The sequence below is a fragment of the Canis lupus genome, chromosome 8 (assembly GCF_048164855.1).
Source record: "Canis lupus baileyi chromosome 8, mCanLup2.hap1, whole genome shotgun sequence".
Taxonomy (NCBI): Eukaryota; Metazoa; Chordata; class Mammalia; order Carnivora; family Canidae; genus Canis; species Canis lupus.
The window spans coordinates 56,519,657-56,543,045 of record NC_132845.1 but is presented as its reverse complement, the minus strand read 5'-3'; the positions used below and the strand labels follow the sequence as shown (position 1 = coordinate 56,543,045).

The window sequence follows — 23,389 nt, the reverse complement described above, 5'->3', positions numbered from 1 at the left end:
AGGACTTGTTTATCTGAGTTCTCCTGCCTTACCTTTGCACTTAGTAGGACTCATGTGCCCACATCAAGAGAATTTCCCCAGCTCTCTTGCCTTCCCTCTGGTAGAGAACCAGTGCCTGATATTCCTTTTTTTTTTTTTTGATATTTTATTTATTTATTTATTCATGAGAGACCCAGAGAGAGGCAGAGACCTAGGCAGAGGGAGAAGCAGACTCCCTGCAGAGAGCCCAGTGCAGCACTTGATCCCAGGACCCCAGGATCATGACCTGAGCTGGAGGCAGATGCTCAACCGCAGAGCCACCCCGGTGTCTCGCAGTGCCTGATATTCTTTTTAAGGCCCAAAGTCCTGCAGGGCTCCTGTCAATCCCTGTCCCCATTGCTCTTTAGCAGGCTCTGCCTGTCTGAGCCTTGGGTGGCCCCAGAGTGAGGGATGTCTCAGCTGTCGCATCTCCTCCTTCAGTAGTGGACTACCATTACCTCCTCTTCTGTGTAAGGCCCTTAAGCCCTGGAAGTCCCCCTGCTTGGCCCTCAACTTCATTCAGCAGGTCCCATGCACCCAAGCCGAAGGGGATTGAGATGGCTGCAAGGGTTCCCCCACAGCTGTGTCGCCTTGAGTGTATCCTTCCCAGGCTGTCTCTCGTACCTCTGTCCTCCCTGCTTTAGCATACCCTTCTGCTATCTGACATCCAAGCTTCCAGCTCCAACTCACTTGCTACGTCTCAAAAACCTTCCTGGTCTGGTATCTTACATTTGTATCAGATGCCCTCCCAAGGCCTCTAACCTTTGGCATCTTATTAACTTCTCTGTGCATAGGTTTCTCATCTCCGAAAAGGGCATGATAATAGCATCGATCACATAGTTAGCCTGAGGATTCAGTGAGGTCATACATGTGATACATGTATCTGGAACCCAGAAGTTAAGAACCCGGATCTCGGGAGCAAAATTGCCCAGGTGTGAGCTCAAGAAACGTTAGCCATGATGGTGGTGATGACAACTCTACTCTGTGAGGCCCCGTGCTTCCCCAGGCAGAGCACTCATCGCATTGGAGTCTTGATTGCTTATTTTCCTTGACAGCCCTTGAGTCCTGTCAGAGCAGGGGCCATGTCTCTTACTCATGATGGCTCACGGAAGGGAACCCAACAAATATTTGTTCAGTGACTAACCAAATGAAAAGGTTAGTGTCAAATCATGCATTGCACCCACCTGTGGTTGAATGCAGTGATGGGCTGCATAGCTCCACTCAGTGAACATTTCATTATTCCAAATATCCTTTTAGAAAAAGCCTCATTTAAAAAAAAAATCAATATTCTATTTTGAGTCATCAACAGCATCCTTCCATCCATCAAGCTGTGGTGTTGGAACACTTTTCTTTGACCTTTATAAAAGTGTAAGTGAAGATTTATGGTGCTCTCCACCCAGAATCTATCCATCATCCATTAAGAGCAGCCTCACCTCATTTTTCCATTTTTTTTCCCCTCTATTTTGTGCACCACGCTAATCATGGAACTTTCTGGGCTACATCTATGATGTGCATTCCTCGTAGAAACTTAGAGGATCCACAATTATCTGAAGTTCAGCATTGCTTGCCTTTTAAAAATATGTGACGTTCCTTGTTATTTATAGAGATATACCCCAACATTCGTAAAGCACAGTTCTGAAGGTTGCAAATATTCTCTTTTTTTCTCAAATGTTCTATTTTATTGTAGTCTCTTAAAAATTGCGTGAGATCGTTGGTACAAATATAAATAAAGTGAGGTACAGGAAGGTCAAGGGTTGTATTTTTAGAGCCCATGGTTAGTTTGAGGTGGAGCTAGGACCAGAGTCTAGCATGAAAATAAATTAAGGGTCAACTTTGGTCAGTGACCTTAAAATTGCTTTCTTTCTGAGGGTCCACAGACTTTGGTTCATATGTATTTTTTTTAATGGGTGTCTGCCCAATTTCCACACCCATGGAAATAAGGATAAAAATTGCCCCATAAGGGTACGTGTCATATAGGAAAATGTTATCACATATGCAAAAGTGCTTTCTTAAAAAAAAAAAAAAAAGAGGAGGAGGAATGTACAAATGTAAACTTCATCTAGGACTAGGGATCTGGTGATTACCTAGCTTATGGCCCATGAATTCTAGTTTCTTTTTTTTTAATTTTTTATTTATTTATGATAGTCACACAGAGAGAGAGAGAGAGAGAGGCAGAGACACAGGCAGAGGGAGAAGCAGGCTCCATGCACCGGGAGCCCGACGTGGGACTCAATCCTGGGTCTCCAGGATCGCGCCCTGGGCCAAAGGCAGGCGCCAAACTGCTGCGCCACCCAGGGATCCCGAATTCTAGTTTCTATGTCTGATTTATTTCTTGGTCAGAGAGACCTCCACGTTTTATAGGTTTTTCTTGACATATTTATTTATTTATTTTTGAAATATTTAAAAAATGTATTTGAGGGAGAGAGCACAAGCAGGGGGAGCAGCAGCAGGAGAAGCTGTCTCCCTGCTTGGCATGATCCCAGGACCCCTGAGATCATGACCTGAGCCGAAGGCAGATGCTTAAGCAGCTGAGCCACCCAGGCGCCCCCTTTCTTGAACTTTTTAAAGTGGTTTTCAAGTTGATGGTTTACAGTCAGTGATTCAGGCGTACCATTTCTGTTAAAATAGCAGCGTGGCATTGGCCAGGATCAGACTGGTAGGCTTCATGTCTGTTCTTAGTCATTCCCTGAATCACTGTGGAGGCCCTCCAGATGTTGTCCTACCTCTAGCCTGTACTATGCTGTTAGAATTTTCATTCTGAGCCTCAAATCCGATGCCACTCCACTGTGGAGAATCCATCGATGGCTCCCCGTGGCCCCCTAGTTCCCAGTTTATGGCTCTTTCCAGCCCTTACTCGGTGCCCAGGTGCAGGAGCCTGACCACATTCCCTCTCCCATCCTCTGTGGGTGTGCTTCTGTCTTATCTGAGATCTGCTTAGGCTGTTGCCCTGTGAAGCCTTTCCTGGCTTCTCTCTGCTCCCAGAAGCGCTGTAAATGGTTATTTACGTTGCTGTCTCCCAGAAGCGGGTAAATGGTTGTTTATATTGTATTAGCTCCCAAGGGTGGGGACTGCGGCTCATTTCTCTCCTTCGATCCTTTCCAGTTTTCAACATTTAGAGAGGGCTCCAGGATACTGGCTGAATGAATAAAGATGTAAATATCTCGGAGCAAGGCCATCCTAAGATGCCCTCTGTCCAGAGAGTTCTTTGGCCCTCTGTGGATACATACCTGCGGACCGCCAGGGCTGGCATTTTTATGCCTCAGTGGTGTGAGGTGCAGAGGACTAAGACGTTGGTCCTTTGATGAAGGCTTTTTGCTAGCTCGCCACATACTCAGCCTCTAAGTTTCTGTATATTACGTGCCTGTGATTCTCTTTGGTGGCCTCCAGCCCACGCGGTGTTATCACAACCAACCCTTTGTTGTAACAGAACAGGCTGCCCCGCTCCTGCTGTAAGGGTTGACGCAGCTTTTTGTCTCTCGTGGTCCAGATTCAACCGTAACTTCTGGGAGAAGCCAGAACAGCCTGGTCACTGCCGGAAAGTCTTTCCCAGATAAGATGTAGCTTGGGAGTTATCCGAAGGTGTTGGTGGATGCTTGTAATGCTCAGGACAGTTGACGCTCCCCGAACTCTGACTGGGTGCCAGGGACCCTGGTAATGAGATAACCGAGATAAATGGTGTTTCTAAACAATCATTGTGGTGGTGATATTATTACCATCATTCCCATCTTAACGTGGAGGACATGGACCCTCACGTTGGTGGCGTCCAAGCAACAAGGCTGGGATTCAGAATCAGGTCTGCCCAACCCTGGAGCCCTAACTTAGCTCCTACCATATTCAGTCTCCTTGTCCTTTGCCTACAGTGAGACTTAGAATCTGCTGTGTGTTGGCTTATCACTCAGCTTACCCTGCCCACGAAGGCAGGCGAGGCAACTCAATTATGAGTCATATACATCAGACCACGGACTAGGCCATCTTGACCCAGCAAGAGTGTATCTGTGGCCTGTTCTATAGAGACACCTCTGCCTGTTGTCGCTACTGCCAACCACTTACTGCTGGGGCCTCTCTCTGTCATATTCTGGTAGTTACCACCTGCCAGCTTGGGTACCCTGACCCTTCCTACACCAGGGTTCTCAGCTGTCGCCACACATTGGAATGGCCTGGGAAGCTTTCAAACAAAATATCAGGCCCTACTACACCCACCCCCACCCCCTGGAGGAGGCTCTGATTCAGTCATTCTGGGTTGGGGTCCAGGTATTATTTTTAAAATTATTGAGAGGGCTTTATATGTCATAAAGTTCACCCATTTTAGGTATACAGCTCCATGATTTACTTTTTTTTAGTAAATTGACAGCATTGTGTAACCATCACCACCATCTGATTGGACAAGAGTTGAATCACCCCATTAAGACCACTCGTGCTGCTGTCTGGTCTCTCCTCATGCCCAGCCTCAACCTCAGCTAGCCCAGCTCTTTCTGCCTCTATGGATTTTCCTTCCTTCCTTTCTTTCTTTCTTTCTTTCTTTCTTTCTTTCTTTCTTTCTTCCTTCCTTCCTTCCTTCCTTCCTTCCTTCCTTCCTTCCTTCCTTCCTTCCTTCCTTCCTTCCTTCCTTCCTTTCTTTCTTTCTTTCTTTCTTTCTTTCTTTCTTTCTTTCTTTCTTTCTTTCTTTCTTTCTTTCATTATGTATTTATTTGAGAGAAGAGAGACCACAAGAGGGGAGGAGCAGTTGCAGAAGGAGAAGCAGACTCCCCGCTGAGCAGGGAGCCCAGCGTGGGGTTCCATCCCTGGACCCCGAGATCATGACCTGAAGCAGATGCTTCACCAACTGAGCCACCCAGACGCCCCTAGATTTGCTTTTTCTGGCCTTTTCCTAAAACTGGAATCATCCATTTTATTTTTAAATCCCCCAGGATTGTAAAGTATAGCCATGGTTAAGAATCGCTGTTATCTCTCTTTTTTTTTTTTTTACACGACTGTTCCCTACATTCACTGTGGCTCAGAAGATCCATAGGTGCCTACTAGGGCTGTCTTTCCAATAAGCTGTAAGGATAATGGGTCCTTCAGATAAGCTATAAGCAAAATGGAGCTTGGCCTGAGAACTTAATGATCATTTATAACCTACTTTTTATGGGAACGTGCTCTTGAAAGTCCAAATGTGCTGACTTAGAAGCATTTAGAAGAGGCCTTGCACAACCTGTCTTAGGATGCAGAGCACCTCCCTACCAGTGGCCATAGCACTGAGTCAGAACTGAGCCCTTGAATTTGTGTGGCCTTGCCTTTGGGGTTCTCGAAAATGTTCTCACATTTTTGCATGTGGCTTTTCAGCTCCGCCTTGCCTTCTGTGTTCTTGGGCCAGTAAACTGGACCCCCTTCCTGGATCTCCTCCCCCTTAGCTCCTCCCCAGATTTAGCTCCACGTGCATTGTCCACCCTGAGATACTTTGCAAATTGCTCAGATTTCTGCCTGCTTAAATACGCTTTGAAATCTCAAACTCAGCTCCTCCAGGTCCAAGCTGGCAGTGTACTTGACCTGAGCAGCCTGGAAGTGTCCCCCCTCCGTCCAGCACCCCCACCCGGACCACCAGACGGAGCCTGCAAAGTGTGCTGGTGGCAGGGAGCTTCCTTCCCACTTTGCCATAAGCAGAAATTGTTGGTGGAGCTTTTTAGACTTAGCACGTGGTTACAGCTGGGACAGCAAATAGATTCCATTTCATGTGCCAGAGGGGAGAAAGCCAACAACTGACCAAACAAAAGCTGCTGCATAAGCTTACATGTGTAGGAAGACAATACAACTCAATTCAGTTGATTTTAAAATATAACAGTTCATCTTAGTTGTTGATTGGAATTCAAATAATATTGTGGAGATTCAGTTAAGATTGATAAGGGTTTTGTGATTGCTGTTTCAATTAAAAAATAAATGTTACTTATCTCAGAAAAACTGTAAATATGTGGCCAGAGTGCCATCATTTGAAGAAATAATTTATGGCATAGAATGTGAAGTTTTAGATGTATTTCACTCACATTGTTACCAAAATACTTTCTATTTGATCATTTTCCCTCTGGTAAATATCCTTTTTCTTTTCAGTGTTATGCATGAGATCTTGTTTTGTTTTGTTGTTTTAAGATTTTATTTATTTATTTATTTATTTATTTATTTATTTATTTATTTATTTATGAGAGACACACAGAGAGAGGCAAATACAGGCAGAGGGAGAAGCAGGCTCCCGATGGGGAGCCTGATGTGGGACTCGATCCCAGGACCCCAGGATCACATTCTGAGCCAAAGGCAGATGCTCAACCACTGGGCCACTCAGATGCCCCTATGCACAGGGATCTTTTGTTTTTCTTTGCCCATACTTTCCCTTTAGAGTTCTATAAACCCTCTTATAAGACTTTTCAAACTCCTTTGTGGAATGCGTAACAAATTGTTTCATTTATAAAGTGTCAGAGAGTTCCTTTACATTAAAAATCCAATTAAGTAGCCTTCAGATCCCTTCCCAGAAACTTAAGAAGGCACCTAATCTAATGAGATGGAACAGGAAAAACTCACCCAGCAGTCCCTGGGCTCACTGTGAAGTCAGATGAATGTGTCTAAACTCAGCACGGAGGCTCAAGTGCATTTTCTAAGTGCTTGTACCAGGAGATGACAGCGTTGCCCCAAATCTGGTTCCTGGCAGGATAAAATACACCACTTAGCTGTGGGTCTGGCCGCTGTAATGTCCCTGCAAATATAAATCTCCTGCAGGCAGTGACTGTGTGCGCTGTTGCCCTGTAGAATGAGATTCCTCAACTGATTGGTCATAGTTTATATTACTTACCAAGCATGCGCCTAGATATTTGCAGGTAACCAGAATTTCAAAGCAGTTGATTAAAATTTCTCTCCCTGCCCCATTCTTTTTCGCTGACATACTTAAGTGATTAAGTAAAAAACCCACAGAATTATGATCTCTCATGTGCATTGGTCGACCAGAGCCATCACTACTGTGATCTTGGGGCAATGCGAGGACACAGGTGTTTGAAGTAAACGTTGGCTCTCGGGCCCTGCGTTTGTTTGCCGTCCCTGGGCAGAGATGGATTGAGTGGGGAAGGGCGAGCCGCCGCTCTCAAGGGCTCAGAATGGCTGCAGGGGTTGAAAGGAGCAATCTGGTGAAGTCTCGAGAAACTAGTGTCCCTTCCCTTCCAAAGAACAAATCAGGAAAGCCCAGAAATCCCCGTTCAGGGCAGCCCCGGTGACATCGCGGTTTAGCGCCGCCTTCGGCCCGGGCCGTCATCCTGGGGACCCGGGATCGAGTCCCACGTCGGGCTCCCTGCACGGACCCTGCTTCTCCCTCTGCCTGTGTCTCCGCCTCTCTCTCCTCTCCTTCTGTGTCTCTCATGAATAAATAAATAAAATCTTCAAAAAAAGAAAAAGAAATCCCCCTTCAAAGTAAAGAGAATTTAGAAGTGATTAGAAAGGATGGAAGCTTTGTGGGAAGCTACACCTCCCTTGTACACAGATCAACTTAGCCAACTACAGCCTGCAGGCCAGCTCCAGCCCCACTCGGCTCACAAGGGTTTTTTAAATGGTTGCACTTTTAAATGGTTGAAAAAAATTTTTTTTGCACTTTAAATGGTTGAAAAAAAATTTTTTAAAGAAGAATATTTTGTGACATCTGAAAATTATAAGAATTCGTGGAGCACCTGGGCGGCTCAATCCCTTAAGCATCCATCTGACTCTTGATCTCAGCTCAGGTCTTGATCTCAAGGTCACGAGTTCAAGCCCCCTGTTGGGCCCCACGCTGGACATGAAGCCCACTTAAAAAAAAGAAAAGTTACGTAATTCACCTGTCCGTGTCCATAAGTCAAGTTTATTGGAACATAGCCAGGTCCATTCATTTATATGTTGTCCGTGGCAACTTCTGTGTTACAACAACAGAGCTCAGTGATAGCAGGAGCAATGGTGTGGCCTGTAAGCCTGAAATATTTATTATTTGGCCTTTCCAGAAAATGTTAGACGGCGCCTAAGACAGGCAATTTTGTTTATTTAAATCTAGTCCGGAAACATGTTTGTGAGCAGGGAACAGAAAGAAAATAATAGTTACAATATTTCAGCGGTTTGGAGGGAGGTGGGTGGATGGAGGAGAGAGATACTTTCTGATCTCTCCCTGTCACCAGCATCGCCAATGCTGGGCCTCCCATTTGGACTGTATTAACAGAGTCAGCCACCCCCATTCATTTTGGCAGCAGCTTCTCAGACACGAGGTGGAATGTCTAAGAAGACAAAATACACCTCCAGATCAGCCTCGCATACCAGTCCTCAGAGTGACTCCCAAAAGCCGCCTCATGAGGTTTGCACCACACCCTGTGAGAGTCACTGGTGTAGACCCGAGGTTGGCACATTGGTTGGTAAACAGCCAGATAGTAAATATTTTGAGCTCTGCCGGCTGTATGGTCTCTGTTGGAGCAACTTAGCTCTGCTGTTGTGGCATGAGAGCAACCCATTGATAATACATAAACTAATCCGCCTGGCTGTGCTCCAATAAAACTGTATTTGTGCACATGGAACCAGAATCTCATGTAATTCTTGTGCATCATATTATATGGTCCACTTTTGAATCTTTTCCCAAACCATGTTATTTTTTATAAAGATTTATTTTTATTTATTTATGATAGACATAGAGAGAGAGAGAGAGAGGCAGAGACACAGGCAGAGGGAGAAGCAGGCTCCATGCACCGGGAGCCCGATGCGGGACTCGATCCCGGGACTCCAGGATCGCACCCCGGGCCAAAGGCAGGCGCAAAACTGCTGAGCCACCCAGGGATCCCCCTCAAACCATTTTAAAGTAAACACTAGGGGCACCTGGGGCTCAGTGGTTGAGACATGATCCTTGAGTCCCATATGGTACTCCCCTTCAGGGAACCTGCTTCTCCCTCTGCCTATGTCTCAGCCTCTCTTTCTGTGTCTCTCCTGAATAAATAAAAATCTAAAAAATAAATAAAGTAAAATCTATTATTACTTTGCTGGCCATTCCAAAATAGGCAGTGAGCTAGACTATACCTGTAGGCCATAGTTTGCTGACCCCTGGTAATATGGGTAGTTTGATTTCTGTATTTTTTTAATGAAAAAATATTAATTTTGGAAGGCACTATCATTTTAATTTGGTCATTATGGATTTTACTGTGGAAGGCAGTTCTAATTTTCTGCCTATTGCTGTTGAATTTTTTTCTTGCCAGCTCTTTTGAAATCTAGAAAGATCTTATTTTCAACTCCTTCTGTATTTTTGGGACAGCCATTTACTTTTTCATTAATTCATTCATTGTATATTTATGAAGCACCTGCTGTGTAGCAGGCAGGTTGAAGACAGATGCTGGACAGGGGACTGATGGACAAGATAGACTTGGTCTCTGGTCCTACGGAACTCTCTGGCTGGGATGGGGTCAGTCAAGTGCAGAGCTTGGAAGAGCACAGCATGCACTGAAGGTGTGAACTGGAGCACTTGTTGCCATGGCTCCCAGAATACCTGCATCATGCAGCTGTGTGTGGCCTGAATGCCATAGTCAGCATCCTGGGAAACAAGATGCCATTCACAGCCATGGTGTTGGGCCTTTGAGTGTAGCCATGGCGGAAACTTCTCCAGAAGTCAGTCCGCGATTAGAGTTGAAAATTGTCAGGCCGGTCGGAGATTCTCCTTTGACCCTGTGTCCTGGTTTAAGCACCTCTGTCTGTCTTTGGTACATCGAACTGCTTCAGATTGGGAGCGTTTCCATTTTCTCCTGGCCCAGGAAGGGGGCTGCGTGAGACTCCTATCAGCCACAACCTCAGGGTGGGACGTTACTACAACCAGTCAGGGGAGAAAGGGGGACGACGAGGCCTGCACAGCCCTGCTTCTGTTAGGCTTTGGGAGTCATGAGGGGCAAATGCTACACTTTCCCAAAAAGGAATCAGGGAATTGAAACTGCTGCCTGATGTAAGCCGTGTTTGAATGACTAGTGCAATTGCCCAGTGGCTCGCATAGGAAAAAACAAACCCCAGAGTAAACGGCGAGCGGGAGGTGCTTTCCTGCTTTGCATTGTTTTCCCAGTTTCGGACAGGAAGCATTCAAGTGTGTTTTCAAGCACAGAACGTTGGACACAAAGAAGGCTCTGACAAAGTAGAAAAAAGACCCATATACAAAAAGTTTGGGTCTGTGTAGCAAAATGTCTGGTTTGAAACAATCTGATTTAGCAAGTATTATTTTTTAAAATTTTTTGGATCACTTTGTCTTTAAGATGCAATGATAGGTTTATTACGGTGCCTCCCCTTATTTGCTTTATTAATGAACTTTAAAAATCTGACCAAAAATCAGATCTCAGGGATCCCTGGGTGGCGCAGCGGTTTAGCGCCTGCCTTTTGCCCAGGGTGCGATCCTGGAGACCTGGGATCGAATCCCACGTCGGGCTCCTGGTGCATGGAGCCTGCTTCTCCCTCTGCCTGTGTCTCTGCCTCTCTCTCTCTCTCTCTCTCTCTCTCTCTCTGTGACTATCATAAAAAAAAAAAAAAATCAGATCTCAGGGCAGCCCCGGTGGCTTAGCGGTTTAGTGCTGTCTTCAGTACAGGGCCTGATGCTGGAGAACCGGGATCAAGTCCCACGTCATGCTCCTTGCATGGAGCGTGCTTCTCCCTCTGCCTATGTCGCTGCCACTCTCTCTCTCTCTCTCTCTGTCTCTCTGTCTCTCATGAATAAATAAATAAAATCTTAAAAAAAAATCAGATCTCAGTAAAGCCAAGTGTCCGTGGCTAATATAAATGCCTTTTTTTTTTAAAGATTTTTATTTTATTTATTCATAGAGACAGAGAGAGAGAGAGGCAGAGACACAGGCAGAGGGAGAAGCAGGCACCACACAGAGAGCCCGAGGTGGGACTCCATCCCGGGTCTCCAGGATCACGCCCTGGGCTGCAGGCGGCGCTAAACCGCTGCGCCACCGGGGCTGCCCTATAAATGCCTTTAACTGAGCACCTTGGCCAGTATTCTGAATAATTGCTGGACTTTCCTTGGGCAAAACATTCAGGTCTCTGGTAAAGATGAACGCTTCAAGACAGGTCAGCATACAAAGGGCTGAGCCTTGGACTGGTCCCAGTGATGAAGAAGATCAAGTCATTTGCACCACATATTGGGGGAGATAGGGGCAACAGTGGTTCCCTAAAATTAAGGTAGGGATAGCATAGGCCAGTGGGGGTATCTTTGTGTGAAGGAGCCATCCTAGCTTGTATGTTACATTCCAGAATCATGATTTGTCACTTTAAAGGAACCTTTCCCAGATATCCTGTATCCATGGATTGGCAGATTTAATATTTTTTTTTAATTTTTTTTTTATTTATGATAGTCACACACACACACAGAGAGAGAGAGAGAGAGAGAGAGAGAGGCAGAGACACAGGCAGAGAGAGAAGCAGGCTCCATGCACCGGGAGCCCGACGTGGGATTCGATCCCGGGTCCCCAGGATCGCGCCCTGGGCCAAAGGCAGGCGCCAAACCGCTGCGCCACCCAGGGATCCCCAGATTTAATATTATTAAAGTGTCTGTGCTACCCAAAACTGTCTGCAGATTCAGTACAAAAAACTCCAGGGGCATTTTTCACAAAAAGACAAAATAAACAGGTAGGAGGACGACATCAAACTAAAATGCTTCTGCAACAGCAAGGAAGGAATCGAAATGAAAAAAGCAGCCTACAGAATGGGAGAAGATATTCGCAAACTATAAATATCGGGTTAATTCTCAAAATATGTAATGAATTCATACAACTCATTGGTAAGAAACAATTAACCTGGTTTAAAAATGAACAAAAGAGGGATCCCTGGGTGGCGCAGCGGTTTGGCGCCTGCCTTTGGCCCAGGGCGCGATCCTGGAGACCCGGGATCGAGTCCCACGTCGGGCTCCCAGTGCATGGAGCCTGCTTCTCCCTCTGCCTGTGTCTCTGCCTCTTTCTCTCTCTCTCTGTGTGTGACTATCATAAATAAATAAAAATTAAAAAAAAAATGAACAAAAGACCTAGTTAGATGTTTTCTCAAAGAAGATATACACGTGGCCCACTGGTATATGAATCGGTGTTCAATATCACTAATAATCAGGCAAACACAAATGAAAACTGTAATGAAGTACCACCTCACACCTGTTAGGATAGCTACCGTAAAAGACACAAGAGATAACAGATGTTGGTGATAATAGAAATTGGAACCCATGTACACTTTAGTGAAAACATAGTTATTATTGGAAAACAGTATAAAGGTTCTTCAGAAAACTAAAAATAGAGCTACCCTATGATCCAGCAAGCCCAGTTGCTGGGTATATATCTAAAGGAAATGAAATCAGTATTTCAAAGGTACCTGCATTCCTATATTCATTGTAGAATTATTCACAATAACTAAGATAGGGAAACAACCTAAGTATTGGTTGATGGATGAATGGATAAAGATGTGGAGAGTGTCTATGTACACACACACACACACACACACACTGGAATATTATTCAACCGTGAGAAAGAAGGAAATCCTGCCATTTGCAAGAACATGGATGAACCCTATGGATAATACTTTAAGTGAAATACGCCAGACAGAGAAAGACAAATACTATATGATCTCATATTTGGGATCTTAAAGAAAAAAAAAGAAAAGAAAAAGTCAAATGTATAGAAACAGAAAAAAATGATGGCCACCTGGGTGTAAAGGGTGAAAAGCTATAAGTCAAAGGGTATAAGCCTTCCATTATAAAATGAATAAGCTCTGGGGAGTATAATAATCCTGTATTATATACTTGAAATTTGCTAAGAGAGTAGATTTTAAGCATTCTTACAACTACTGTTACAAAAAAGGGAACGGTGAAAGGTGATGAATGTGTTCATTAACCTGATTAATCATTTTACAATATATGTAAACTGAATTAGCACATTATACACTTTAAATATATACAGTGTTATTTGTCAATTAAAGTTCAGTAAAGCTGGGGGAGAAGTAATCTTTCCCGCTAATAGGTAACTTTTAATAATTGCAGTAGATTTTAAAAATCTGGTTAAAATGTTAGATTGGGGCAGCCCGGGTGGCTCAGTGGTTTAGCGCTGCCTTCAGCCCAGGGCATGATCCTGGAGACCCAGGATTGAGTTCCACGTCAGGCTCTCCCTGCATGGAGCCTGCTTCTCCCTCTGCCTGTGTCTCTGCCTCTCTCTCTGTGTGTGTTCTCATGAATAAATAAATAAAATCTTAAAAACAAAAATAAATAAATAAAAAATAAAAAGATATTGTGGGGGAGCCAGGCTGGCTCAGGAGGCTAGGCATCCAACTCTTGATTTGGGCTCAGATCATGATCTCAGGGTCATGAGATTGAGCCCTGAACCCAGTGTGGAATCTGCTTGAGATTCTGTCCTCTCTCTGCTTCTTCCCCTGCATGGATGGGTACCTTCTCTCTCAAATAAATATATAAATAACTAAATCTTTACAAAAAAAAAAAATACATTGGATGTCTCTCTAAAATAAATTTTATCAATGTAATACAGAATGTCCACAAAGCAGGAGACATAGGATAAACCTGTTTTTAAGGAATATGTTAACATTTTCGTATCATTAGTTCCGTGTATATATCTGCATCTCCAGATAGATTTCTAGATAAAGTACCTCTAAATTTATTATTTCATTTTGTTGTTGTTGTTTCTTGTTTTTCTTGAAGTTCGATTTGCCAACATATAGCATAACACCCAGTGCTCATCCCATCAAGTGCCCTCCTCAGTGCCTGTACACGCAGTTACCCCAACCCCCTGCTCACCTCCCCTTCTGCAACCTTTGACCTCTAAATTTATTTTATTTTATTTTATTTTTTTTTGACCTCTAAATTTAAATTAAAGAGTTGTTATTTTGAAAAAAGGACAGGAAATATATGGATTTTTTTGTGTTTTGGACACTCTTAGGTATATGTTCTGTTGCACTTTTGTGCAGATTGTCATTTGGACCCCTTGTTTTAAGTTAGAGTTATGCTTCACATGAAGTTATGCTTCAATTGAAACCATATCAAGCATGTCACAGAAAAATGTAATTAACATACTGTTTTTTAAAACTTAAAAGTATGTATATGCATATGTTTGTATGTATATATATACACACACATATATCTACACATACACACACACACACACATAGTTTAGAAAGTTAAATAATAGCAAAAACTTATCCCAGTGGGTTCTCTTTCTAGTTATCCCATTGTCTCAGTTGAGATTCCCCAACCATAGAGGCAACTATTTTCAAATTTCTGTTTTCAAATTTCTGTTTATTCTGGCATTTAGTCATGTCTATACTTAGAGATAATAGGTAAACTGATATCCTTCAAGTTACCAAGTTTTAGTTATTACTTATTGGCTTCCCATCCTGATAAATGAGGGTTTAGTGCTCTTATGTGACTTTCTTCTCTGCTTCTGCTCCCTTATCCTTCCAAGTTATATTACAATTTTTTGATATATTACTGTTTGATATCTACATTAGTATATCTGACCAGTTATCTGCAGCAAAGCATACTAGTGTACTATGACTCTTTCTGATGGACTTTTTCTTTTTCCTGAAGTTAGTATTCGATTTGTTTTTACATTTGATGTCTTTCTTTTTTCTTTCTTTCTTTCTTTTTTTTTTTTTAAGATTCTATTTATTTATTCATGAGAGAGGCAGAGACTTGGCAGAGGGAGAAGCAGGCTTCCTGCAGGGAGCCTGATGTGGGACTTGATCCCGGGACCCCGGGATCACACCCTGAGCTGAAGGCAGACAATTGACCACTGAGCCACCCAAGCATCCCCATTTGCTTTATTTTCTTTGTGGCTATTGCATTGCTGTGTTCATACCTACCCACCCCCGCCCCCCACCCCCACCCCCGCCAGAAGCCCTGATTTGAATTGTTTGCAGTTGTTTGTATTGTATTTGATTTTTTATTTCAAATTACTCATGTGAGATTGCTGGGAAAAGATGCACACAGTTGTTTCTGCTGTACCACCAAGCTATTGCTTTCTCATACTTGCTAATGGCCCACATTGGGATTTGATTTCATTTTTAAGATTTATTTATTTATTTGAGACAGAGAGAGAGCACACAAGTGGGAAGGAGGGTCAGAGGGAGAGGGAGAAGCAGGCTCCTCACTGAGCAAGGAGCCCAATGGGAGGCTCAATTCTAGGACCCAGGATCAGGACCTGAGCTGAAGGCAGACACTTAACCCATTGAGCCACCCAGGCGCCCCCACACTGGGATTTTATTTATTTTTTATTATTATTTTTAAAGATTTATTTATTTATTTGTTTATGATAGACAGAGAGAGAGAGAGAGAGAGGGGCAGAGACACAGGAGGAGGGAGAAGCAGGCTCCATGCTGGGAGCCCGACATGGGACTCGATCCCGGGACTCCAGGATTGTGCCCCGGGCCAAAGGCAGATGCTAAACCACTGAGCCACCCAGGGATCCCTACACTGGGTTTTTTAAATTAGGTTTTCCTCTTCTTCTGTGATAGTTTAAAAATATTTCTATTTCATAAAGGGACTTAATTTGCTCTGAATCTCTTATTTAGAACTTTGAACATTTTAATTGGCCTTGGGGACTTTTGTCTGTGTATACTTACACTTCTAGAAGGAAGAGATTTCAGAGTTCTGTGTGAGGTATAGAGGGCCCTCGCCAGAGAAGATGAGGCAGAAGTTGCACAATCTGGTGGTAGTGTTTCGCTAGAGGAGGGACAAGGCTCTTGGTAAGTAGGGGTCACGGTGCAGCTGTGGTGGTCTCCTGCCAGGTATGTCCCCGTGAGGCTGACAGTCAGAGTTCCTTTTGGGGCCGATTGCTTGAGCTCCTAGGCAGCTGAGGCCCTGCTCCACTTCCCTAACTGGCGTGACTGCTTATGTTTGGCGTGTCAGCAATGCCTGGCACCATGTATGCTGAGCAAGGGCTGAGATGGCATCCTGTGGCCTGCTGCTTGCAGAACTTGTTCATAGAGTTGAAAGTTGGCCTTCTCTGAAAGCTGGGCCTCTGAAAGTCATCTCCAGGCTCTGCTCCTGTGGCCCTGGGAGGTATTTGAGTTAGGTCAGAGCTCTGGTTTCCTGTACAAACTGGTGTGTAAGCCATTGCCATCAGCATCTCTGTTAACCAGGGTGCTGCAGTGCTGACTGGTATTGGAATCCTTTGTGATGGTGCCTGCTTTCACCTGACATGCCATCGTCCAAGTGTGGGCTGGGGGTGTGCACCACCAACCTCATGCAACTGGTTGGTATCGCTCTGTACTCTTTTCCCCACCTCCTGGAATGTTCAGGGCTGAAACAGACTTGTTCTTTTCCTTTTAAAAGTTTCCTTGTTCATCTCGGTGGGAGTTGGGTAGGGATGATAATTGAGTTGGTCTCAATCTCTATTTATTTATTTACTTTTTTTTTTAAGATTTTATTTATTCATGAGACACAGAGAGGGGACAGGGACATAGATGGAGAAGCAGGGGAGCCTGCTGCAGGACTCAATCCCAGGACCGCGGGATCACGACCTGAGCCAAAGGTAGATGCTCAACTGCTGAGCCACTTAGGTGGCCTGGCCTTAATCACTATTTAACCAGAAGTCTCAACCTGCCACCTGGATTGCAGTCATTCTGGGTTTATGTACAGCAACGACGCTGTCCTTTTGGACTCCAGAGGAAAGTCTTCTTAAGAATGTACTGTGATCTGGCAAGAGGCTCCAGCAGCTCCATATGCTCCCCTGCTAACTGTTGGGCACTAGGTCGTCTTTCTGGAAAGGTCTAGGTAGTTAATGATAGTCAGAAGGCATAGGTGGAGGAAAGCTGTGAAAATACTTGGTTTCTTTTTAAAGTAAAGATGACATATCTGAAAGAGGGAATGCTCAGTTGTTGTTACTATCTGGAGTGTGTATTGGAGAATAGTTCCTGGATTTGTAACACACTTGTTTCAATACAGCAGTATTGGTCTCCATCCTTTTTTTCTTGTTCGGGGTTGCTATTCTCTGCAAACCTTTGTTTTTTATTTTGGTTTTGCTTAGGCAGCCCTCTGATGTAAAAATTGGTGGAATTTGTCCCCTACATTATCATTCATTTCTGCCCAGGGTGAGAATTAGTAAATTTCATGGATTGCTTTGCATTTCTGGATTTCTAATTCTGAACTTCTGATTCCCCCCTTCCCCCCACAGAGCCGAGAAAACAGAAGTCCTCAGTGAAGATCTGTTACAGGTAAGGAAATAAAAATCTTTTTAAAGTGCTTTGAGTAAAGAGGATAAGAAACCAGACTTCCTTCGGGAGAACTGAAGTGGGTTTCTGTATGTCTGTGTACGATCTGAAAGAGCAGGAAATTGATCAGCGTGGTGGTTCCGAGCAGGAAAGAAAAGCAGTTGGGTTGCACGGTGATAAAAAGGGGATCTGAAACCTTGGTGTCATGTTATGAAGTTCAGACGGGGCTCGTCCTGCTTTCAAGCGCCAGGTGTTGGGGTGGGGTGGGGGAGGGGTCTGGCCGGCCTGGCCATGCGCTGGTATTGGGGCCAGGTCCCGGGCCCCGGGCAGGCCAGGCCAAGGGACAGTCGCTCGCCGCTGGGATGGTGTCCTTGATGGGACAGGCCCTGCCAGCTGCGGCAGAGGGCCCCACTGGCTCCGACCTAGAGTTTCGACTTCTCCTTCCATGTCACGCTTTTGTTCTCTCCAGTTCTGGGCTGAGTTGGGTCCCCAGGGACTTAGAGTCTTCGTGACGGTGACCAGACCTTGCAGAACCGCTCCGAGGCCCTGAGGTGGCCTGTCATCAGCCTGGACTTGTCTTCCTCTCTGTGGGGATGGCTGTTTCCTGTGGGACCTGAGCCAGGGCCACTGCACTTCGTCGATCCACAGGCTTCTCTAACTTGCGTGCCAGAAGCTTGTTCCAGAAGGCCGGGGACCCTTTCTCTACATCTCTCCACTCAGCCTCAACCCCCTTGGTCCCCACCCACCCAGAGCATGCTGGGAAGGACAGAAGCCCTTCTGTAGGAGGTTTCTCTTTAGCCTCCTCGCTTGTGTCCTTGCCGCTCGTGTCCATGACCCACAGCAGGTGTGTGCACTTAGCCCCAGAAGACCAAAGATCTGCTCCCAGGTGACTCTCTGTCCCTCCCAAAGGAGACAAGGAGCTGACGTAGTTTAGAAGAATGCTGCTGGGACCACCCCGTGTCAGAACAGCTCTCAATTATGACAGCCATCCGCAGGCACAATATCTTAGGAGTGCTTTTTTTTTTTTTTTGGACCAGAGGTTTTTATTAAGGATTAGAAGGGTTTGGGTTGTTTTTTAAGCCTATTTATTTATTTTAACGTGTTTATTTATTTATTCATAAGAAACACACAGAGAGGGGCAGAGACACAGGCAGAGGGTGAAGCAGGCTCCATGCAGGGAGCCCGATGCAGGACTTGATCCCGGGACTCCAGGATCACGCCCTGAGCTGAAAGCAGACACTCAACCACTGAGCCACCCAGGTGTCCCTTAAGATTTATTCAACAGTGATATTGTTAAAAATATTTCCACATTGACTTTTACCATGTATCTCAACTTCATTTTCAGACTTCCAAAGATATCATTTGGTCTAGTTGACCTTTAACTGGACTGCTCTTTCAAGTCTGTGTTCTCCGTCCTACGCCCCACACCAGGGATATCCAGGATCTCATTGAACCCTTGAAGCCCCAAGATGAGGCCAGAGGGCCTTGCAGGCGGTTCAAGGATGGCAGGGTTCCCATGGAAGGCAGGCGGCGACTGTCTGCACTTGTCCCTCTGCCCAAACATCCACTGGGGCCCCAGGAGTTTGCCAGTTTCTAGGAACGCCTTCTTTCATGACCCAGACACCTACCCCGTGTCTGCCATCACTGCCACAGATGTTTTCCCCCTTCTTTGACTATGACGAAAGACAGCAATGGGTAAAGGTGTGCAGTCTGATGCCTCCCTACCCAGCTCTGCCCTTGACTTGCTCTGTGGCCTCAGGGACTTACTGAACCTCCCTGAGCCTCAGTTTCCACTTCTCTAAAATGGGAATGTGGTTGTATCCACCCCCTAGGGTTATTGGCAGGAATTAATGGGTTAAACAGGAGAGTACTGGGGAGGGATCCCAAACCACAGAGATTTTTTGTTTGTTTGTTTCTGCTATGAAACTTTCCTTAATTTGTACAGTGTTTTCCTGCCGCTTGGATCTCTGTGAGAGCATTTCAAGAGGCTTCTATTTTGCCTCTTGTTTTTCACTCATGAGTTCCTTTTGCTTCTGTGGAGTTTCCCTGGGAGGCTGTGAATCCCAGGAGGGCGAGAACCATAACCTATTTACTGTTGTTTTTCTAACACCTTGCACAGGGACTTGACACCGACCTGCCCTTTGGTTCTTTCTTTCCTTCTTTTCTTTTCTTTTTTTCTTTCTTTTCTTTTTTCTTTTCTTTTCTTTTCTTTTCTTTTCTTTTCTTTTCTTTTCTTTTTTTTCCTTTTCTTTTCTTTCTTTTTTCTTTCTTTCTTTCTTTCTTTCTTTCTTTCTTTCTTTCTTTCTTTCTTTCTCTCTTTCTTTCAGATTTTATTTGTTCATGTGAGACACAGAGAAAGAGAGAGAGAGGCAGAGACACAGGCAGAGGGAGAAGCAGGCTCCCTGCAGGGAGCCTGATGTTGGATCCGATCCTGGACTCCAGGATCATGCCCTGGGCCGAAGGCAGGTGCTCAACCACTGAGCCACCCAGAGGCCCCTCCTACTTGTCCTTCAACAGATATTACACGAACACTTTCCATTGGGATAAATCAGTGAACAAAACAGATCAAGACCCCTGTCCCTGTGGACTTTACAGTTTTCTAGTAGAAATCAGAATCAAAGTGCAATGGAGTTTGGGGGTTTTTGTTTTTTGTCTGTTTCGGGTTTGGGTTTAGCCTGTTTTCATGGCAAATACAGTGTATATTAGTTTTCCAGTGGTTTAAAAATCTGGTCGTTATAGAAGACTAGGGGGAGGTGATGTGGCATTTGCTCCTCCTATGTACAAACATGGCTGTCAGGTCAGGGTCCCGGTGGTCGGGCCTAGGCGCCGAAGAGAAGCTGTTGGGACAGTCGGACAGTCAGGGCTCTCAAGAAAGAAGCACAGAACCATGGCATCGGGTACAACGTTGCAGGGATAAAAATGCATTCTGCTTTGAATTTGTTGATTTTTCTTTAAAATAGAAAGCATCCCTACGGGCCTGCACTCAATCTTAATGAGTCATCAGAATACACATTTTTGGCATTCCTTCCCTTGCAAAGCAGTTCTCTTTGCCATAAACAGCCATATCCCAGCAATAATATTTTGGGAAGCTAAATCACGATGCATGCGTCCCCTAAGTCAGTGTTCCTTGCTGCTGGCTGTCCGTTCAGCCTTGGAGGTTTATTTAAAACAAAACAAAAACAAAGCTGCAAGCCCACCCTAAACCCAGTAAGGCATGATTTTGAAGACACTGACCCTGAGTGGAAATCGTGGGACATAGATTTTGATGTTCCGATGGGCTGATGTCCTGTGTGTGGAAGGCTGTGTTGCTGTCTGCAGGAGGTAGCTTCTGAATGTCCCTGTGGCTTTTTCCCCCTTGGCGATGGGATTGCCCTAAGGTGTTCCTTTGCACTTCTGCAGGCTCGGCCGCCACCAGTCTCTCTGATAGCAGGTTTAGCCCGGACTCCGCAGCCTCCCTGCTCATGGACTTAGCCCTTGGGAGATCTAAATCTCTCGGTGTAAGAGAGGTCAGCAGCTCTCAGCCAGGGGCTATTTCGCCCTCTGGGGGGATGTTCAATAATGCGTGGTGACAGCATCGGTTGTCACAGCTTAGGGAATGGGGTGGGGAGAGGCCAGAGATGAAGCTGAACATACCATCATGCACAGCAGAGCCCCCACCCCCAGAATTACCGGGTCCCAAGTGTCAATAATGAGAAACCCTGGTATAAGTGAATGGGACCATTCCCATGTATACCCCAGAGCTAAAAAAAAAAAAAAAAAAAAAAAAAAAAAAAAATTAGAGCACAGGATGCTGTTTCTGCCTTTGTGGCAGCAGCATTAGAAAGAGGGGTGTGTGTTCTTCAGCCCTGCGAATGGCTCGTTTGTCTCTGTTTTCTCAGATCGAGCGGCGCCTGGACACGGTTCGGTCAGTGTGCCACCTTTCCCACAAGCGTCTGACGGCATGCTTCCAGGGCCAGCATGGCAGCGATGCCGAGAGGAGATACGTGAGTATCAGATGTGACTTGGGGCCGGGACACTTGTGTCCCCGTGAGGCTTTGCACCCTTCAACCCTTTGGTTTTCTCAAGCAGCATCAGCGAGTTGCCTGCAGATTTGTACCTAATATTGCCATTTCCTTTCATGACACCCGCCGGACCAGAACATTCTTTTGTGCTTAAGACCTTGCTGATCCGAAAGCCCTACTCACACTGAACTTATTCCAGGTGCTTTCAAAGACTCAGTGAGCCATTTGTCATTGATAAGACAATGGAGACATCTGTTTGGAATGCTTTGGTGGCAAAAAGCTGAAAGAATATCTTTAATTGACTTAGAAAAAGGACATAATTTATTGGCTTACTAACTGGAAGGTTCCAGAAGCTGAGATGGATGTGAGGTGAGGCTTGGGCTAGCATTGTGGTGGTGTAACCAGAGCCCTGCTTTCTTCCCTTTTGCCCCTCCTGCCTTCTTCAGGGTCTGCTTTATCCCCAAAAGGGCACCTGTCATGGTCGTGGGTTGGCTACCAATGGCTTCCATGGGCTACTTGCTTCCTTGTGCATGTCCGGCAGGAGTAGAAAGTGTACCTTCCAGTAGTTTTCTTAACAGAGTGGGAAATCTTCTTTTTCCAAGTCCTTGGAAGGTAGACTTTGCCTTCTCTTTTGTTGATCTGTGTTGAGCCACAGTCCCCATTCCAGAACATTCCCATTCCACCTTGGTTATTGTGGGCAGGGGTGAGGTTGGTGAGGAGATGGGATGTGCATTGGCTTGAGCTAATCGGGACCTGTCCCTAGCGAGTGGGCTGCAGAGCTACCTCCAGCTCACAGGCTTTTATTGAGACCAGGGTGGATCCTTAGGAGAAATCAGGATGCCGTTGTAGAGAGGAAGAGGGATGGACTCCAGGAGAACCATTGAATGTGTACGTTTGTTCAAAGCATCCGGGTCCTCGTGTGCCACCAGTAGAGCCCAGCAGCCACGCTCATTTGGCAGTTCTGTGCTTGCGTTTACAAGTTCCTAGCTTAGGAGCATATGCTAACCCTTGGAAGCCCATATACCATTAAGGTGAGAGTTTCAGGGTCATACCGGAAAGCTATGATTTGCCACCGGATGTCTCAAAAGGAAGAGCTGGGATGCAGCTTATCAGTGTCACCCTTCTTTTACATTTCCTACAGACATTTATGGGCTGTCTCTTGCCAGCAGGGTTATTCCTCCCTTGTGCAATACTGAGCTTGCTGCAGTCGGTATACACTGAAGAGTGGGACTTTGCATGCACCCACGATTCCAGGAATGCTCGTGGCAAGTCCTGTTTGGCAGAACCAGACCCAATCCACTGGTTCTGTCCCCATAGCCCCTCTCATGCTCTTATCATGGCTTCTGCTCTACTTACCCTTTTAACATGGTGTCTTAAGGCTCTGTCCTCCTTATTCCCCCAGTCACGTTCCTTGGGCCACCTCCTCTGTTCTCATGGCTTCTAGCTGATGTGTTTATGCCAAGGACTTCTACGGCATTTCAACCAAGCAACAAAACTTCCTTCCCTTACTGTCTATTTTAGCACGCACAACCAGTTCTTCCTTCTGTGCTGACTCTTGAGTCCCACCCACCGTGTTATGCAAGCTAGAAACTAGGGTTACCTGACATTCCATTTTATCCTCACCCTCCCATAGCTTCTTGATTAGCAAGCCCTGTGATTGTGAATATTTTTTGAATTCCTCACCTCTGCGCCATCTCTGCCACTTTTGCGTTAAACAAGACCTGATTACCTCGGGGATCCCTGGGTGGCTCAGCGGTTTGGCACCTGCCTTCGGCCCAGGGTGTGATCCTTGTCGGGCTCCTTGTGTGGAGCCTGCTTCTCCCTCTGCCTGTGTCCCTGCCCCGCCCCTTTCTCTCTCTGTCACTCTTGAATAAATGAATAAAATCTTTAAAAAAACAAAAAAACAAAAAAACAAAACAAACCCTGATTACTTCTCACCCGGATGGTGTGGTCACCTCCTGAGCTTTGCTTCCTGCCTCTAGTTGCCTTCTTTTCCAGCCTGTCTCCACCCGGATCATCAGAATGGTTTTTTTTAAAATACAAATTGATGCTGTCATCCTCCTGCCTGGAAAAAAAAAAAAAGAAAGAAAGAAACTTAGCTTAGGGATCTCTGGGTGGCGCAGCGGTTTGGCGCCTGCCTTTGGCCCAGGGCGCAATCCTGGAGACCCGGGATCGAATCCCACGTCGGG

General features: G+C 45.4%; 1 protein-coding gene and 1 long non-coding RNA gene across 12 annotated transcripts in view; one reads left to right on the top strand and one right to left on the bottom strand.

Moving 5' to 3' along the window:
- The window catches only part of ARHGAP17 (Rho GTPase activating protein 17), a 95,053-nt gene that overhangs the window by 20,063 nt on the left and 51,601 nt on the right, over window positions 1–23,389 (top strand). For 9 of the 10 annotated variants that reach the window (XR_012035626.1, XR_012035625.1, XM_072836238.1 and 6 more), the window contains exons 2-3: window positions 17,163–17,202; window positions 21,078–21,182. Coding sequence is in view for 7 of the 10 variants with exons in the window: in XM_072836238.1 (XP_072692339.1) it covers window positions 17,163–17,202; window positions 21,078–21,182 (145 nt within the window). In the remaining 3 variants the exon portion in view is untranslated. Of the gene's footprint in view, window positions 1–17,162; window positions 17,203–17,725; window positions 18,044–21,077; window positions 21,183–23,389 lie in introns of those variants that run through there. The other variant, XM_072836239.1, reaches the window with a different exon arrangement.
- The window catches only part of LOC140638606 (uncharacterized), a 41,936-nt gene continuing 20,722 nt past the window's right edge, over window positions 2,176–23,389 (bottom strand). Inside the window, exons 4-6 of one of the 2 annotated variants that reach the window (XR_012035627.1) lie at window positions 23,139–23,265; window positions 6,565–6,684; window positions 2,176–3,666 (exon numbers count right to left, since the gene is read on the bottom strand). This is a non-coding gene — a long non-coding RNA (uncharacterized lncRNA). The remainder of the gene's footprint in view (window positions 3,667–6,564; window positions 6,685–23,138; window positions 23,266–23,389) is intronic. The other variant, XR_012035628.1, reaches the window with a different exon arrangement.